The sequence below is a fragment of the Centruroides sculpturatus genome, unplaced genomic scaffold (assembly GCF_000671375.1).
Source record: "Centruroides sculpturatus isolate CEXI.00-Female unplaced genomic scaffold, Cexi_2.0 scaffold17, whole genome shotgun sequence".
In the NCBI taxonomy this organism is placed as follows: Eukaryota; Metazoa; Arthropoda; class Arachnida; order Scorpiones; family Buthidae; genus Centruroides; species Centruroides sculpturatus.
In genome coordinates, this window is record NW_019384462.1 from 1,558,046 (window position 1) to 1,578,791 (window position 20,746).

The window sequence follows — 20,746 nt, forward strand, 5'->3', positions numbered from 1 at the left end:
TTCTTGTAATATATTTTTCAATAAAAATTATAAATACAGTAAAAATCTCACAAGGCATTCAACTGGCCATTGCAAACCCAGCAAGGTGTGTATATATATATTAACAAACTTCATCAACTAACCCGTTATACGTTAAAGCAATACACCAACCAAAGCCGAATTATCGGGCTAGAACCGGCTAAACTAATAATAATTTATAAGATAATTTGGTACTAGAGTTAGGCGTTAGGCGCCATCTCTTGCTAAGTTTAATAATTATAATTTTAATTAAATTATTTAAGAAGAAAATCCTCGCACCCAAGGCGCAAATCAAGCGCCCACATCCTTGCATCAAGGAGTTGGGCACTTGATTTGCGACCATTTTGGCAATGCCCAGCCGGCATTGTAATGGCTGTCGAAGGTCGTGTATAGATACAGTAATTGAAAATTTAAAAAATAAATATTAAACATATTAATAGAACATCAAAACTTATAAAATTACAGAGTAAAAATTCTCTAAAAAGCAAAATAAAGTTACTACTGTACACAGATTTTAGAACTTCTGTTCAGAAATTTATGTGAATTGAGACAATATGGTAAATTCACATAAAGATGCAAAATTTCCAGTTCACAGAAACTTGTAAATGAGGAGACAGAACTTAAAAACCAATAAATAAACAGCTTTTAATATCAAAAGGAAACATAAATTATAATTGATCTGTCCACCTGTTTTCTTTATTTAGATCTTGGTGAATTTATTGTTCCACCTGCAGTGATGGTTTCAAGGACAATGGTAGAAATAAAATATGGTATTTGGTTGCAAAAAGAAATTCAATGGCAATTGATAATTTAAAATTTATTGACTGGAGTGCTTTTAAAATTTGGGGGACTAAAAAACATGATATAACGAGGGGCTACTGTATTATTGTTATTTTATTTATTTTTAATTATTGTTTATGTATTTTAACTTACGTAAAAAATTAAAGTAGATAAATAAATAAATAAATAATTTTTTTTTTCATAACTTGACAAATATTTTATTTTATTTTTGTAGATAGAAACAGAAAATAGAAATATATCCCAATCACAATTACACTTACAATCTGTCGCTACATCAGTAGTTCCAGTGCAGTCACAACCAAATTCTTCTACCAGTCAGAATGTACGTCTTGTTAATCTACTGAAACAAGGCCCAGTTCAATCAGTAAGTATAGATGGTGTGAATAATTTTAATTATAAATCTAAGGAAATTATGGCTTTGCGATGGAATAAATAAAGCATTCTTCAAAAGGCAGGAATGCTTTTTGTTTACTTCAAAGTAATATATAAAGTGCTTCATTGCATTAGTGTAATTAAAAGAAGTAAATAAATAAATAATTCATAAGAAATCTGTTTTAGCAGATTGGATAATGAATTATAATTATATCTTGTGCTTTTTCGTAAACCTTGTATGAATGTACATTGTCAAGCAACTAATGAAAAATATCAAAAACTACTCAGACTATGTCATTTGAAAATATCCCTTATTCATTGGGTTTAACTTGTAAATTTGTGACTTTGTCATTCCATTCATTTTAAACTTGTCCAAAAAATAAACATAATTGTCCAGTTCATAGGTGGGAGTATACAGCATGTTTCCTATAAATTTTTGTTTCCTAAATACCGTAGTACAAACACTCGAACACTAGGCAATTTTCATCTAAGTTTATTCAGTTTAGTTGATATGTGTGCGTATTGTTTACACACGTTTTGGGCTTGTTACACCCCTCTTCAGGCAACTAAATTAAAATTAGAGAATACATACGAATTACAAATTCCAGTGTATATATACAAATATACTGTTCGGTATAATGTTTATGTATATATTTATATATATATATATTACACATATATATATAAAAGTAAACACAAACATTATACCGAACAGTATGGCTGAAGAGGGGCATAGCAAGCCCGAAACATGTGTAAACAATACGCACACGTATCAACTAAACTGAATAAACTTAGATGAAAATTGCCTAGTGTTTGAGTGTTTGTACTATGGTATTTAGGAGACAACAATAAATACAGACACGGTTTCAAAATTGCAAAATTGAAGTAAATTTACTTTTGTCTGTGGAAGTTGGCCAGAATGTCAGGAAACTATTGACTTATCACAACTCAACTTTATTAATTTTTTTTATACACGTTTTTTTGAATTCCTTTCTATATACTGAAATCACTTAAAACAATCTTTCGAATTATTATATAAATTGTTCAGTATTAATTCTCCTAACAAAGTACTGTACATGTATTTTAATATTTACTGTTTTCCTGTTAAGTTTATTCCTGATAGCAATTGCAAGGCATTGTTATTTGTTCAAATTAATAAAAATTTGTAAATGAAAAATATATGTCTGAGATATGCATTATTTAATAAATAGCTGAAGCTGCATTATTATTCAGTTAATTAAATCAGTTTGTTCAATTTTAATGATGGTATTGTTTTATTTTCTTTATAGATTCCACTAAGAGTTATTGCACCTGCTCCATGTTCTGTAACATCTTCCACAAATGAAACTTTAAGTACTGTAACAAATATAGCAGTTCCAACTCAAGTCAGAGTAAGTATATATTCACTTGTTTTTATGTAAATATGTTAAAATTCATCCATTCAAAAAAACTTTACTTGCATTATGTGTATTGACAACTTTACATATCCACACTTACATAAAAAAAAAAAAACAATGCAGAAAAGATTTATACAAAAAATTATAATTTTCAAAACTCATAAAATTAAAAGTAAGGATAGTTTGGGAACATTTAATTTTGATTACTACAAAATCTCAAGGAGATTATTCTTAAAAAAAATATGAGGTAGATGTGAAGTGACACAAAAATTACAGTGAAAATACATTGAACTTCTGATTATCTAAGGTAATTAATGTATGGATGTGCACAAAAGATCAGAAAACATGGATAATTAAAAAATGTCTCTGTATATCATAAAAAATGAAACCACGACTAACATTATGTTTTACAGCAAACATAAAGAAGGCTAGGGTGTCAATAATAAAAGAAACAATTACAGATTACATAGAATTTTTAAAATAAACTTTGGAGGGGTACCCCCTGAAAACATTTGGAATTATGGTGAGACTAACCTAACTGTGATGACCACAGTTAGGTTAAAATGCCCACAGTGCCTCTAAGGCAGTTATATCAATCATGATTAAATTATGTGATTTTCCCATTTTGTATTTCTTGTATATGTTACTTAGATACCGTTAATAAATTACTGCACTTATTTCAAATAGTTTACTTTCATGAGTGTGGTTTAAAGTAACATTTCCAAGTGAAAACATTGTGCCATGTCCATTTGTGTTTTTTTTTTTTATTAATGTAATTTTTAAAGCGGTGTAAAGTATCCTCCCCTATGAGGATTATTTACACCACATTTTTTGGTCTGTAAAAAGATAAAGTAAGAAAGCTGCAATAATGAGATTTGGTTAGATGTTTCAGTAGACATTTCTTAGTACATGTGCAATAGAACACATTTAGAACTCCAATATAAGAGACTGCATAAGCCTTCTAAAGAAAAAAAATCAGAAAAAATTGGTGCAAACTATCCCCACATTACAATATCTATTTACTTGCAGATAATAATGATAAGTATAACTGAAACTCTGAATGCAAAATGCAAAGTTTTATAAGTGTATTTTAACTTGTATATTTTGGGATGCGCTTATTCTGATAACACTAAATGTGTGATTACAATAAATGGTTTCTATTGTATTATATAAATATAAATATTTTTATTTTTTATTTTAAGAAATAATATATTTAATATACATATAGTGTTATAATTAAATAAAAAAAAACAGAAACTTTATTTTTCAGCTATTCTGCCATTAGAAATATAAAATATTTTAAAATTTTTCATTTTGTAAAAGTTTAGTTTATTGAACTTATTAATTTACAGGTAGGTAATCAGATACTTACATTAGCAACTCGTCAAGCCCATACAGTTCAAGGAATACAACATCAATTTCGTAGTTTTTCTGCCGATCAGCAACAGTTTCCTGTATGTATTGCAGCTATTTATATATTAATGTTTTTAAAATTATAATTAAATATGAATATATATATTTATTAATTAAATTTCTTTCATTTATATTGCTTATAAACGTTTATAAAACAGGTTATTATATACTTTGAATTTATTATTATTTTTTGTTGTTTTATCTTGTTTTCTGTTGTAATGTAACGATTTACATTTGAAAAATTTTGTTTATAAAAAAGATAATTTGAAGATGAATTATGATATATCTACATTCATATTCCAAAACAACGTTAAGTCATTGCAAGTGGACTATGTAATGTGTTACAGATGTTTTCAATTATACTGCTTGAGTCATATCAGTTTAAATGAGTTTTGCTGGTTAGAAACATTTAATTAAAAGTTTTAATGCTTCAAATCATCTTTCAAAACACTATTACGGTACAGAATTAAAAGTTATCGTATATGAAAAAGGGCTTGGAAATAATGTTGTTAAACGTTACTTGTTATAGGGCATCTGTATTATTTCAATAACTTGTTTTTACCTAACCTTATAAATAAAATTGATTACTTAGAAATTTTCTCTTCAAAAATGAAGAATATCTTGATTCAGAACTTACGATGCTTCTTAGAATTGAGGAAATATAGTGTGTGTATATAATAGATATATAGTAGATCCTGTTATCTGAGACTAACTAATAAATGAATACACTACTTTTCTTACACTGTAATTCATAAAAGAAAGTTTAAAACAATAACACATGTTACAAAATTATTTGTTTCTGTTACTTTTTAGTATTTAACTTCAATGTGAAACAAATCATTGATATTAAAATGTAACTACAATAATACACATTTTTATTATTAAAATTATTTTAGGTATTAGTTGTATAATATGCTTCTACGTTCAAAATTTTTAATTTGAAATGATTGTGGCTATCCATATTATCTGACGTAGCATGTAATTATGAGCACGCATGCATTTGAACATTTTTTTAGATATGCAATACTGGTTCAACATGTGATAGATGCTTGTATTTGAAAAAGTGAGAACACAATACTTTAACACAAGTTAGTGTCAAAGTACTGAAATATGTAGTTATGTGCCATTGAATTCCAAAATGAGCAGAAAATCAACATTTTAATTCTGTGTCAAACTTGGAAAAACTTTTACCGAAACATTAAATTTACATATGGTAGTGAACATTAAAGAAGAAAGAAGTATATGATAATAACACTATGTCCTGTACACAAGTGTATGGATGACATAAGCATTTTAAAGAAGGCTCTGAATCATCAGAGAATGATCTCCATCCAGATGAGCCACTTCAGGAAGAAACAAAAATGATTTTCCAAGTTCATGAAGAGATCAGAAGAGATCACAGACAATCAACAGATGAGCTTGTCAATATTTTGGGAATTTCCTGTGGTTCTGTATCCATATCTATATACAGAGACAGGAAATTCCCATTCTTCATGACAACTTTATAGTAAACTCATTAACAAGGAGTCTTATATTGACATTCAGTTACTTCCATGATTCTGGAAGATGAAAACAACCTCTCTTTGGCAAGCAAAAAGCTGTATTTGTCATTACCATTATGTTCCAGCACTCTCGTAGTTAGTGAATATGTGGAAAAACATTAGATACTTTACTGTCAAAGACTCCTTACTCATCAGACCTAATTCTCACAGATTTTTTTCTTCACCAAAGGCTGCAGATTCAAATCAGCAGAAGAGATGAAAAGTATTTCAATGATTGCATTTAAGGAGGTAATGCTGAAAGGGATGCAAGACTGTTTCGATAAGTGATATGAACATTGCTAAAAGTGTGTAGCCGCAGAAGATGCTTATCTTCAAAGATAGTCTTCTGTAAATACTTGTACTATTAACATAATACAAGTTATATTAGGAGTTTGATATATATCTTATATAATATGTATAGCCAGACATATATGTCTGGCTATGAATTCAGTTTATACTTATATTATAATTTATTTTATTAAAAACTTAATAAATATCTATAATTTTTTTTAGCAAACTCAACAGGTTGTTTTAAGAATACAGCAAAATCAACAATTGCAGCAGAAACAGCAGTCTTCAGTTAGCACTCTTACAGTTCCTGGTGTTATACAAATTCAGGTAGATCTTATTACAACCAAATTTAATTTCATTATTAACTGTAATTGCAATCAAGGATAGAAAAGATGATAAAAGATTTCAAGGAAATTAAAATACATAATAGCTGAAAGATAACTGTCAATATTCAATATATTGCTGAAACTCTGAAAAATTTATAATGATGTACCGATTAATTTATCGCAGTTTTTGAATGATTATGTGATCAGTTGTATTAATTGTGATAGCTGTTTGGACGCAAAGCGTTGATCAGTTCAAAGATATTAATCAGAAATGAGTAATTTTTTATACAATCAGGATGTAAATTTCAGATATTTACATATAATATATTTTTATTTAAACAGTAACCTACTCTGAAGTAATTTTAATATTTTTATTATTTTTCTCTCTTGTTTTTTTATATTCGATTTTTCTGTAATAAGAAGATAATATTTTAGTCAATAAAAATTGTATTTATAAAATAATACTTAAATAAATTTCTATATTCTTACATTTTGGCTATTGGAATTAACACTGAAATTGAAAATTATTTCATTTTTCAGAATAAATTAAATAGGATAGGAGTTCCAGTATCCAAAGCAAGTCAGTATGTATCAATTATTTTATTTTTATAACTTTCAAATTATTATCCCGAAGTAATATGAATTTCAAAATTATATTTCATACATTATTAAAATGTTGAAAATGAAACATTTTATGTCTTCAGTAGTCAAATAACATTACAAAAAATTCAACATATACATTTGTAATGTCTTATCTAATCGAATCAAAAGCCTGGATAATATTCTAACAGTGCATTACATAAACAAAGGTTTCGAAAGTGCCAGGCCTGGACTTTGCATGGACAATAAAACGAATGTAAATTGTTATTAATGTCAAAACCGAAAATTATTACTATACAAAAAAATCTGTTTACTAGTAAAAGCCCGAATATGTACAGTCAAGAAATAACATTAGAGAATAACTTGCAAATAAAGATAATTTATCAAAAAACCAAAACAAATATATACAAAACTCTCCCGATAATTGGGGACTTACAAATTAAGTTACAACAATATCTTAGAATTATCTCCACAAAAACTGACAAGCAAAATAGGAAAAAAATATCAAAAAGCACAATGAATCTTATTAATTTGTCTAACTGTCATCAAGAAACTCTGTCTCTGAAACTGGAAAGCCCCTTTCATCAATTTCACTCGATCCTTAGCACCACCTCATTTGATTTTTCAATTCATCTCTTTCTTATAGTGCGGTTGGGGTGGAGTTAGAAGCATACTCCCACTCTACCCTATTTACATACTTACTCGTTAACACTTCATTCGTTCTAGTAATCAGTCTTGTTAATTCATGTCATCTTCTTTATAAGTAGTTTTGTCATTTTTTATTGCATTTCCAATGACAATTCAGAGTGGGAGATCATTCTTTTAACTTCCTGTGGAAGTCTCCCGAGATGTCATTTCTGCGTTGACGACATCATAAGTTGCTGCCAGCAGTTGTTATCATAAGGCGAGTTAATTTTGAATTTTGCCCAGGTGAGGTGTCTATCCTCAATGAAATAAAACTCCCCAAAATAAATAGAATAATGAACAAAAAATAATCTCTAAACAAAATAGAATGGGTCGGAATCGTCTCCTTACACATTAATTTTGTTTCATTTCTTCTTATATCTTTGTTTTACAAACTTGAAAGTGCTAGGAATGCTTACTTTATCAGAAGTTATAACAAATTAATCGGATTTTATTAACAAAATTAATAGAATTTTATTTTGTTACAACAATTTTGTGTACATTCCTTACATTTTATATAGTACCTGAAACGTAATAAACAAACCTTACAAAGAAAATTTTACTATGCTTGTATATTTTATTGGAATAAACTGAGAGAAGCATAAATTTACATATGTATTATATTTCATATCAATTAAACTGATTTACTCTCTCAGGAACAATGTAAAAACTATATTCAAAGAAGTTATTAGAAAGTCTAAAATTTCTCTTCTAGTCGCTTGAGTCAGGAATATGTAATTTATATAAATAGTGCAAAAAGTTAGAATATATAAATGACTAATTTTCTCTGAAAATGAATTATATAAGTCTAAATGTATTCAGATAATTGAAAATTCACATCTTTTTTCAAGAAAATGATAGTTTATTTATACAGGTATACCTCGACTTACGTCGTTTTCCTGGAACCAATTAACGACGTAAGGCGAGGTATACCTGTATAAAATTACTGCATATTCCACATTTTTTATTTAAAACCAAAAATATATAGGTTCTATAATAAAATATTTTATAATACAAAATTCAACTCCTCAAAAATATTTTAATAGAATAAAAAATCTTTAATGCAGTATGAAAATTCAAACATTGAATTAAAGTTTAATTTTTATTTTCTGTAATTTGAGTTGCTTGAACACAATTTTCTTCATTGTGTTTTTAATGTCATCGCTTCCATAAGAATAGAATTAATTTGTTCAGTTGCATTTTTGAAGATGAGCAGCAAGCTCTAAGTGCTAGAACATTTTTATTTCATGTTTCTTTGAGTCTTCATTCTCCATTAAAGCATTTTTTTTTACCTATTAATATATATATCGAAAATTATATTTTAAAAATTTGTTTTAAAGCATCAAATATTTATTATATAATTTCATTTAGATTTCAGCAACAGTTAAGATGTGATCATAATGGAGTACTTCGTCCAAATTGTAAACAGCCTTTTACTTCATATGAAGAAGCATGTAGACGACTCCTACCATATCATGTATTTAATTCACAAAATTTTCATGAGGAGGATTTAAATAAAGGTATGTTATCTTTTAAGATTAAGCCAATTTTTTAAAATAATGATTGAAAAATTTTGAAGATACTTCATTAACATCTTCAACTTCCTTTGAATGCATATGGTTATACAGAATAATCAATAGGATGACTATCATGCCAAATTAATGTATTATAATAATAATAATGATAATAATAATAAAGACACCGAGTTCAGCGTTACATGCATACATTTTTTTATCGCAAGCACTTTCCGACGAACTTATAGTCTTCGTCCTCAGACGAATACAAATATTTTTCGAAAAAATTAAACAGAAATAATCCAATGTAGAATAGAATGCATAAACTTATATTTTATGCGTTCTATTCTACATCGGATTATTTCTGTTTAATTTTTTCGGAAAATATTTGTATTCGCCTGAGGACGACGACTATAAGTTCGTCAAAAGTGCTTGCGATAAAAAAATGTATGCATGTAACACTGAACTCGGTGTCTTTATTTTTATTATTATTATATTCAGAATAAATATAACAAAGCAAACATAATGCATTAACAGTCGTTAAGTTCTGCATTTGTTGTAATTTATTTATTATTTTTGTTATATATTTATGTATTTCCACTATGATATATGTTTTTATTGGTTTCCAAATGGTATTATTTTTTTAATTAAATAGTTACTTTTTATGTACGTTGTTACTAGAGTTACTTTTTTTTTTTTTTTTTAATTTCTGAAATACTTTGACATCAAAGCTAATATTTGTATACTGGCATATAAGACAAAGTCCAAATTTCAGAATAGAAAATCTTCACATGTTAAGAACAGGAAGCTTTAAATTCATTCCCTGCAAAAAGTATTGCTACGAACCTTAAAATTCATAGTACATTGCATCTATTAATATTAATGTTTATTATCTAGTGTAGGGAAATGTAATAAAAATAGAATATCAATAAGTAATAATATATTAACTGTAGTGTGATGTTGGTTGGATGATACATATAAAAAATATTTCGGATTTATTTACTTTGACCATTAGCTATCTCATAGTTGTTTGCGCCATTATTTCAGTTGTAAGAAGTTTCAAGTAATTAACTGTTCTGGAAGATTCCTGTTTTTCTAAAAGCCAGCTTAAAAACTTTGAATTACTTCAATTTGTTAAATAAGTTTTTAAAGTTTTTATTATTTGAAATCATGAAACAAACTAAATGAAGAAAGTATGAAGCAAGTTTTAAACTAAAAATGATTAAAATGGCAAAGGAATTGAGTAATGCTTCTGCGATAAAGTTTGATATAACCAGAAAGATAGTAAGAGACTAGGGATATAAAGATGATTGCCAGAGATTCAGAAGTCTGACTGGCAACACTTCCCATCCCGAGTTGGTTGGCGATACTTGTTCACAAAGTTGTTTTAAGAATAGATGCTGAAACTGCATTGTCACAAGAAATATAATTGATATATATATATCAGTTAAACCTAGATATATATATATACAGTATATATGCACTGAAATGGTCAAGAAAATTAAATAAAGCAGAGTAGAGAATTTAAAGCAATCTCAGAATGGTACAACCAGTTTATGAACATGAAAAACTCTAGTAATGCAACAAAGAACAAAAATTGTTTAGAAGCTACAAGCAGATCTTGACCATAAAGTTAAGTTACCAGTTTTCACCAATTTATTATTTGATTGAAGAGAAATATCAATTTCCATTATCAAATATTTGAAATATCGACAAAACACCCATGAACTTTGATATGGAATGCAATAAAACAGTGGACTCTAAGGATAAGAAAATTCTGCTCGTCTAGAGCAGCGGTCGGCAACCTTTCTGACCTCACGGACCTCTAAACTCACAATTTTGAATCCCACGGACCACTATCATGAATTTTTTTAAACAATACAAAACCTGTAGAATAATGATCATAAAAGTTCAATTTTACTATATTAATACGAAACTTGCATGTTTAATTATAACAAATTAATGCAAGCCTAAAGTTCATTGCTGCTTGTTTGAAACAAGTTTATGGATTCTTAGCGCTTTTCCACAAAGGATGACAATCGCTCTCACAATATTGTTTATTGTTCATTATTTATTGATAACAGTTATTTTGTATTTGGTTTTAGATTCGAATAGAAACCCCCAATGAGTGGAAAAAAGTAACTATGCATTTTGCATTTCTTTCGTAATACTTCACGTAACCTTCTGTTGATCAATGTCCAAATTTCTCCACGGACTACCAGTTGCTGACCATTGGTCTAGAGTACAGACCACGAGAGAACCAGATTTACAACGGTGTTGTACTTAGCCAATGAAACGAAAAACGTGATTATTGTCAAGTGTAAAACTAAACCTAAACTAGTTGTATATTATTGTTACAACATCACAATGCTAGGCTGCAATTTTTTTTATTATTTTAATTTAAAAAATCACATGACTTCCGGTCTGGATCGGAAGTCATATATGATTGAATTGGGGCCTAAGTCCCTAAGCATTCCATATCTGCTGTCAATTTTCATCTGTGATGGATGGAAATATTTTTGATTAGATTTTCAACATGTAGGTTAAAAGAAAGTCTGTTATCGAATATGACACCAAGATCGCAGACACTATTAACAGTCTCTAGACATTGGCTATTAAGGAAAAAATTATTAATGGGAGTGTTTCTAACAAGGCTAAAATCCATAACTTTTGTTTTGTTAGGATTTATTAAAAGGTTTAGCAATTTTATAAATAAAATAAAATAAATGTATTTTATTTTATTTATAAATTATCTAACATTTTCAAATGTATAATGTATTTCTTACATTTTATCTTTCTTTGTATACATTAAATAATTGAGTATGATAATTTTATTACACATGTACTATATATATATGATATGTTTTATTAATAAAGTTAGTTTTAAACAGAATTGAATTTCTATTTTTCACATGTAATTTTTCTAGTATGTGAATTTTACATTTTATTATAATATTTGTTTACAGTTGATCAATCATTCGAAGCAATATCTCATAAATGTTTAGAAAGAATCAAAAGATTGCATAACAAGTATCATTATTTACTACTGAAAGAAGGCATGGTAAGATAAAAAGGAAATTTTGATAAATTTAATCTAATTGTAATGTATTTAATTTAATTTAACATATTCTTTCATATTTAAATTAGGAAGATTTACAATGCTTATTAAGCTGATACTAAATAAACATGAAAATTAAATTAATTTGATTTGGGTTGCAAAATTATCATCTAAATATATATATGTTGCTTATAGCAAATTTTATGCATGGTATATAATATTTGCTTCATGAAAATTGGAGGATTGAATCCATTATGAGTCCATATAAAGGATGGTTACATATATACAGTAAAACTTCTCTAATTCAAACATCTATAACTTGAATATTTCTTTAACTCAAAGAAAACAAAGCAATTCACTTGATAGGTCTCAATGGAATATCACAGGGATTTAACATNATAATAATGAAATTAGTGGGCACTTGTACTTAGTACATTTTTTAATACCCGAGCCTGTTTAAATATATGAAGGCCAAAATGGTAAAATTCCTTAAAATTAATGGCACTTCAAAAAAGATAGGAATCTAAAAAAAGAAAAGAAATTTTACACTACAGCAGGAAACACCCTTAAGTTATCTTTTCTGGTGACATTTATTTGTCTCATTGTGATAAACATTACTGTTCCAGGGCCTTTCCACTGGCTGTACACAGCACATAAATCTACTGTGATGAACGTACGAGAGAAAAAATAAAAATAATAATAATAAATATCCTTCTTGGTGCCACTGTATTGTTGTCTTTCAGTTCATATGTGGAACACAATGCTAGTAGATGTGTTAACCGTAGACTGTGTGGTTGGTGGGTAGGAATGTGATATATTAAAAATACAACAAAAAAACAGCTCAAATCCGAACGATAACGATGATTCAGAAGGAATATGTGGTGTAAAATAGTGGCTGGTGTAACTCAGGGCTAGAAAAGAGAATTTCCTGCAGATGGTGTACAGAACGACTGCATCTTGGATACGCTTTTTTTCTACAAAATGGCTGTAAATATTTTAATAAATGTCCTGTCATTAGATGTTGTATATGATAATTGTCCGTTTTAGGTTTGTGAATTTTTTTTTATATTATTATTATTATTATTATTATATTATTTTATATATATATATATATAAGACTGACTGGTTCTATGCAAGCTACACTTTAGTTTAATTTAACGACAAGAACTTAAATTAAAACTGCACAATGTAGATTTCTTGTAAATATATTTCTTGCAAATAGTACTTAAACGTTCATTACAATACTTCTGTGTTTAAAATTAATCCGAAACATCGTAATTTTCTATGCTTAGTTGATATTTTGTTAATATATTGTATATGCATGTATGTAGATACATATCTATATGTATATATACATATACATAAAAATATATATTTTGTTTTAACATTAAATCTTGAAAAAGAGAGAGAGAGAGAGAGAGAGAGAGATAGAAAAGCATCATCAGCCAAGCAGATAGTGTCAAATTTTTACGAGACGTAGCCTATCCTCCGTCCTCACAAGGCTACATTTAATTCTAAGCTGTGTGCAAGTTCCTTTAAGAAAAAAAAATATATATATATGCCCCTGCAGTAATGGACAGTTATAAATATGTAGTTTTAAAAAAGAGTAAAGGAGAAAATATACCACGGTTATTTATTGGAGTAAGAAGCGAAGGGAAAAAGAAAAAACAATTTCGAAGTTGTTATATGCATATTATGATTTTTAAAATGACAAACTTTAAAGAGAAATTATGAACTTTTGTTCATGGAATCATCCCGTCAGTTTAGAATAATAATTAAATTCATTTCTCAGTTCAAGAAATTTATCATTGAAGTATCCAGAAAGAAAAGTTTTTGCAATTTTTAAAAAAAAAAAAGGATGCAGTCAAACTGCATAATTTGTCTATACATATATATATATATATACATATATACATACATAAAGAGTGATTATAATTAAACAGGTGGTGATTACAGCTTTGTATAGAAAGAACTGATGGATCAAATGCATCCAAATTTNCACACAAAAAAAAAAAAAAAACATACAAAATATAATAATAATGAAATTAGTGGGCACTTGTACTTAGTACATTTTTTAATACCCGAGCCTGTTTAAATATATGAAGGCCAAAATGGTAAAATTCCTTAAAATTAATGGCACTTCAAAAAAGATAGGAATCTAAAAAAAGAAAAGAAATTTTACACTACAGCAGGAAACACCCTTAAGTTATCTTTTCTGGTGACATTTATTTGTCTCATTGTGATAAACATTACTGTTCCAGGGCCTTTCCACTGGCTGTACACAGCACATAAATCTACTGTGATGAACGTACGAGAGAAAAAATAAAAATAATAATAATAAATATCCTTCTTGGTGCCACTGTATTGTTGTCTTTCAGTTCATATGTGGAACACAATGCTAGTAGATGTGTTAACCGTAGACTGTGTGGTTGGTGGGTAGGAATGTGATATATTAAAAATACAACAAAAAAACAGCTCAAATCCGAACGATAACGATGATTCAGAAGGAATATGTGGTGTAAAATAGTGGCTGGTGTAACTCAGGGCTAGAAAAGAGAATTTCCTGCAGATGGTGTACAGAACGACTGCATCTTGGATACGCTTTTTTTCTACAAAATGGCTGTAAATATTTTAATAAATGTCCTGTCATTAGATGTTGTATATGATAATTGTCCGTTTTAGGTTTGTGAATTTTTTTTTATATTATTATTATTATTATTATATATACATATATATGTGTGTGTATATATAAACGCTTATTATTATTGATGAACTTTTTATTTAAGAAGTAAATAATTTATATTTATTTCTTGCGCGTTACTTAAATAAATGACAAGAAAAAAAATGGCCGGATCAAGTTCTATTTCTAATACGATCTTTTATAACAGTTAAAGTATCAGTATCATTTCCGACATTTTTTTTTAAGTGTAAAGGCGTTTGTTTTTCTTTCAAATTCGAGCAGTTTACTTTTAATGCCTCCATCCCGGGCACTAAAAGGCCCCTTCGGCTAAGCCTACATAGTATAGTCGACCCCCGTATAACACTGTTGATTATTCCGTTTTATATGAATTCAATGTTGTACGAGTCACTTAGATTTTACAAATACATCAGCCGTTCGTAGCCCAGCACACGTATTTGTAAAATCTAAGTGACTCGTACAACATTGAATTCATATAAAACGGAAAAATCAACAGTGTTATAGGGGGGTCGACTGTATTAACTGGGGCTCAGTTATTCGGATTAACCCCCTCCCCCGAAAGTTAAGCCGATCCGTACCAATCGCGGGAATTTTCGGGAGATGGTACTGTACGTCCGGATATGTCGGGGGGCCCCATCCGTTGCCTCAGGCCTAATCTAACCCGTAATCGGCTTGCTAAAAGGGCGGAAAGTTAAGCCATTATTCAGATAAGCGTACCTTCAAGTGTTTCTACTAATTCCCGTAATATTATAAGTCGAGAGAATTCATTACACTAAATACCTGAATTTCAAAAACATTCATTTCTCCTGTATTCCTTTGATGGGAGGTAATTAATTAATTAGACAATGAGAGCACTTCGTAAAGATGGAGAATACGTATGTTTTCACTTCGCTTTTCGACAGTATTCTTGATTACTTGACACCCCCTTTTTCTCTCGATTTACAAATGTGTCATATCACAATTTATCGACTCCGATTTCCACAAAAGAACAATTGGTCATATGATTAACTCCATTGTAAAACTGGTTATAGGCTAAAAAAAAATTTTTTTCCGCTGTTACACGAATGTAAACTTCGATCCTGCTATCGGTTGACTGTTTTATTGTTCAGGTAAGTCTCGAGAATACGTGTAACTTCTTCGGTATTGTAGTGAGGCCGACTTGTCAAAAATAGGCTTATTTAAATACAGGCCGTATGTAAGCTTAATTAACTAGTTGCATAGATCTGAACGGTCATCAAAGGTCGTATTGAAGTTATACTTACATAAACACAACTTAGTTTGTTTTAAATGCTTCTAATTCTTTCGTTTACGGTTATTGTACAGTCGACCCCCTATAACACTGTTGATTTTTCCGTTTTATATGAATTCCATGTTGTACGAGTCACTTAGATTTTACAAATACGTGCGCCGGGCTGTGAACGGTTCACGTATTTGTAAAATCTAAGTGACTCGTACAACATGGAAATCATATAAAACGGAAAAATCAACAGTGTTATAGGGGGGATCGACTGTATTCTTATTCTCAGACCCCTACAATGTGAAAAGGGTGAGTGGTATAGTGAAATAAACGTTTAATTTCCACGGATAATGTTCCATCTGCCGAAATTCTAGAGTACACCTTCCTCTTATGTATACACATACATTAGGAATGACTACGGCCGTACACAAAGTGTTTACGGGAAGGATGAGACAGAGAGAGAGGAGATAGAAGAGAAAGGAAGGGTATAATGTTGGCGTGCAGTATTTAGGCTACAAGGCCATTGCCCCAAAGTGTCTTAAAAGAAACCTTTGTTGTATCATACACCAATATGTAGTACAGCTACATAAAAGTGAGAAAAGAGTAAAGTGATGAATGCCAATGATTGTTAATGAACGCTTAAAACTGATACAGTACATTATACCAGTTATAGCTAGAATGCTCTAAGAGCGCCATGCATTCCTAGAAATACTTGCAAGGGCTGTGATGTATTTGATGTGTGGTGTGAAGTTAAGCTTCTCGTCAAAAATAACAACCTAAATATTTAATTCACGATAGAGTTGTAAGCGATATTCCAGAGTCCAGGATCCGACCTGAATACCCGAGGACACCCCCGAGTGGTCGGAATGATAATGTTATGTTGTGTTGTATAAACACCCGCACTCCTGTCAGCAAAATAGGACCAAGTTAAAATCCTGTATACAAACGAAGTATAGCAATCTGATCAATCTCTATCCGCGTTTACAAACGTCATCTAGGATCACTGGATCGCGATCAAACTAATTCGAGCGGTGGATAGGATCGTTTGAATCGGATTAAAAAAAAAATTAAAGATGGCGACCTCCATGATTAAAGTCAAGCTGATGTTTAAATGTCGACAATGAAAAGTATTTAAAACTTAATAAATAGTAAGTAAAGACATTATTAAAATATCCGATAAACAGATGAAAAAACTAAATATTAAGAGATTTTTTTTACGAAATTGTATGGTAAGAATGAATGGCGTGCAATCTCCGATTTTGCCATTATGGGAGCAGTTTTATTCACGGAGTAAATACGATTCGATCCTATTTGTATACTTTCCGCCAATTAACACACGATTGAAGCGATCTGTATCATGTGACAAAGATTGATTCATCTTGCGGATCGATCATCTGAAATGAAAAGTATATACAAATAAAAGTATATATAGATAAGAGAATTGAGAAGTACAGTACGTAACAACCGGTAATCAATAGTAGGGATGAGAAATCAGGCTACGTCTGATTCATCAATCTAGCCTAAACTGCGTGGTTTGTATATTTTCGGGGAGTGGTCCGTCTGGATATGTCAGGCTCCTTCCCTCACCACCCATCAGCCCCATTATAGGTCTGGCCGAACCCATAATGACTTGCTAAAAGAGGCCTCTTAGTGCCCACGGGGTCGGAAGGAACAGTTAAATTAAAGTTGAGCCAAAAAGTTAGGAACAGGTTAAAGCAGCTTTATTAAAAGACAATTTAACAATTTCCGCTTTAATTTGGCCGCTGCAGCGACAGTGCAGCGAGGTTTGAAATCGCTGAACATAAAATTCAAGATGGCTACCACGAACGGCGAAGAATTTGTAAAATCTTTGTATCATTGGGCTAACTTCGATATTATAATCTTTTATAACATCAGTTACAGTTTTTGTATTATTTCCGAGTAAACATTTTGATTTACGTAAAAATAACGTTTACAAACGGCAAAGCATCAATATAGAGCTGCTCCCCTCGAAAGCGTAAAGCGATCGGCATCAGTTCAAGTAAAGCAGCTTTATTAGACAACGCACCAGACCAGGAGCCGGATGCCCGAGAGGTTATGGTGGTAACCTACCAATTTGGAGATCCAGGATGGAATCCGGATCCACCGAAAAATTCCTGGGGAGTTGAAATATCCCAGGAATTTTTGGAAAGTAATCCGTCTGAATATGTCTGGCACCGTCCCTCATCATCCAGCCTAGAAAAAAACCCAAACTCTTTCTGCCTTGTGGGCACTAAGGAGACCCGTTTTTCGTAAACCCATAATGGGCTTGCTAAAAGAAAGGTCTTCTTAGTGCTCACAGGGTGGAAAGATCTCCAAAAAATACAACGCATTAACAGAAATAACTGTATAAGAAAGCTCTGTTAATGTTAATGCTTATATAATAAGTCTCTTATATTTACTTAAAATTGATCTAAACAATTCGCATAAACAATAACACTTGTCGCACAAAATCTAAAGTAATCGCACAAAATGGCGGCTTATAACTGACGTGACTAAATACACATTTTCTTATTAAAAATTAAAATATATAGAATAATATTTTAAATTGTAATTTAAAATTTATATAGTTTTATTTATATACTAAATAACATCATCATCATTATACATCATTCACAAATTTAGGCCATGTTGACCCGTTTCGATCGGTAGACAGAGTCTAGACGGGGTCTAGGAGTCGTTTTTGTGGACGTTTTTAGTTCGTCGTCGTCGTCCTCGTGATTGATACTGTAAAACTTCATGAGGTATCCTACATGTTGAAGGCATTTTTTTTTACTATATAAGGATAGTTTTTCAATTAATGGCCACATGTGGAGTTCCTTCAAAATATCCTCATTTCGACGACGATCCAGCAGTTCGGCGCATAAACCTCATTTCGGCTGCCTGTAATCTTCGGATATGTCGGGGCCCGGCCGCCCCATTGTAGGCCTTGCAGAACCCATAACGGGCTTACTTAAACAGGCCCTCTTAGTGCCCACAGAAATTATTCAAATAAAATTTAGTATTGTTTTTAAACAATTGCAAGATTTTTAATTATAAAAAAACAATAGAATTACAATGGAATAATCTTGTGTATTCCGTTAAAACACAGACAAGAATAAAATAATAATTATATATAATTTATAGCTAGAATGCTCTAAGAGCGCCATGCATTCCTAGAAATACTTGCAAGGGCTGTGATGTATTTGATGTGTGGTGTGAAGTTAAGCTTCTCGTCAAAAATAACAACCTAAATATTTAATTCACGATAGAGTTGTAAGCGATATTCCAGAGTCCAGGATCCGACCTGAATACCCGAGGACACCCCCGAGTGGTCGGAATGATAATGTTATGTTGTATAAACACTCGCACTCCTGTCAGCAAAATAGGACCAAGTTAAAATCCTGTATACAAACGAAGTATAGCAATCTGATCAATCTCTATCCGCGTTTACAAACGTCATCTAGGATCACTGGATCGCGATCAAACTAATTCGAGCGGTGGATAGGATCGTTTGAATCGGATTAAAAAAAAAATTAAAGATGGCGACCTCCATGATTAAAGTCAAGCTGATGTTTAAATGTCGACAATGAAAAGTATTTAAAACTTAATAAATAGTAAGTAAAGACATTATTAAAATATCCGATAAACAGATGAAAAAACTAAATATTAAGAGATTTTTTTTACGAAATTGTATGGTAAGAATGAATGGCGTGCAATCTCCGATTTTGCCATTATGGGAGCAGTTTTATTCACGGAGTAAATACGATTCGATCCTATTTGTATACTTTCCGCCAATTAACACACGATTGAAGCGANTTTATTTATTTATTTATTTCCGAATTGAAATTGATTAATTTTATATTTTTATTTATTTATTTATTTTTAAATTTATATTTTATTTTCTACATGTGTTGTTTGATTGCCGACGATTTTAAAGGAAGAATTGATACTGGATGTGTCGTTGGATGGAGGGGAGACTTTGGCTTCGAATTGCTCTGTTTTTACACGAGAAATTTACTTGAAATGGTTGTTTACATCTATATTTAGATGGTTTGTTTTTGTTTACAATTAGTATGGATGGGTTATTTTTGTTTATGAACTGTGAATTGTGTTGTTTTCATATTGCTACTACATTCCCTACGTTTCTATGATGATTTTTCCAAATTGTTTTTTTGATTTTATAAAGTTAAATAACATATACAGTTTCATAATTTAAAGATTTATTTGAAACATTTTTAAATGATTAAGAGATTCGTTTGATCGAACACTTTAAAACACTAGTTGATATGTTTCCCGATCTCTTTCTTTGGTCTTTGTATAGAAAATATTCTTTTCGATCGATCCGCTTAAGATTTTGCATAACATACCGAGTAAATTAAATCGGTTAATGAGATTATTTGAAAATTATCCGAAACTCTTTGGAAAAGTAAAATATGTATTTGATTCAACCGTCTGACTGACCCCTCTAGTGCTGTTGATTTCTTTTTTTGAATTCCGTCGACACCTAGGGGTCTGTATTGAACTTGGGAATCTGCTATATAATTTGTTACTAAAGAATGTTATAAAATCGTCGATACACCTTTCTTGCTGAGATATGTTTAATCAAAACACTAATGTTTTCTACCTAATACAATAGGCCGTCTTCGGACCTGTTGTATTGTAACCGAAATTTGAATGTATTTTTAAATAACTTAACATTTAAACAACAGAACGTCCGAACATTTTTACATTTTAAATTTAAAACAAAATATTAGATAAATTAACAAATAAGTAATAACTGTAACAAATGAAAATAT

General features: G+C 30.1%; 1 protein-coding gene and 1 long non-coding RNA gene across 7 annotated transcripts in view; one reads left to right on the forward strand and one right to left on the reverse strand.

Annotated features, from left to right (window-relative positions):
• LOC111620911 (mucin-5AC-like) overlaps positions 1 to 12,379 on the forward strand; it is a 63,568-nt gene extending 51,189 nt beyond the window's left edge. For 5 of the 6 annotated variants that reach the window (XM_023362936.1, XM_023362937.1, XM_023362939.1 and 2 more), the window contains 7 exons: positions 1,034 to 1,183; positions 2,481 to 2,582; positions 3,941 to 4,042; positions 6,056 to 6,160; positions 6,700 to 6,743; positions 8,815 to 8,963; positions 11,924 to 12,379. In XM_023362936.1, coding sequence (XP_023218704.1) covers positions 1,034 to 1,183; positions 2,481 to 2,582; positions 3,941 to 4,042; positions 6,056 to 6,160; positions 6,700 to 6,743; positions 8,815 to 8,963; positions 11,924 to 12,027 — 756 coding nt within the window. In that variant the 3' untranslated portion in view covers positions 12,028 to 12,379. The remainder of the gene's footprint in view (positions 1 to 1,033; positions 1,184 to 2,480; positions 2,583 to 3,940; positions 4,043 to 6,055; positions 6,161 to 6,699; positions 6,744 to 8,814; positions 8,964 to 11,923) is intronic. The other variant, XM_023362938.1, reaches the window with a different exon arrangement.
• On the reverse strand, positions 1,058 to 15,611 carry LOC111620913. The gene is made up of 3 exons (XR_002755977.1): positions 15,494 to 15,611; positions 3,961 to 4,040; positions 1,058 to 1,156 (listed from the first exon to the last, which is right to left on the reverse strand). It is a non-coding gene; the product is annotated as an uncharacterized LOC111620913 (long non-coding RNA).
• Between the last annotated feature and the right edge of the window lie 5,135 nt (positions 15,612 to 20,746).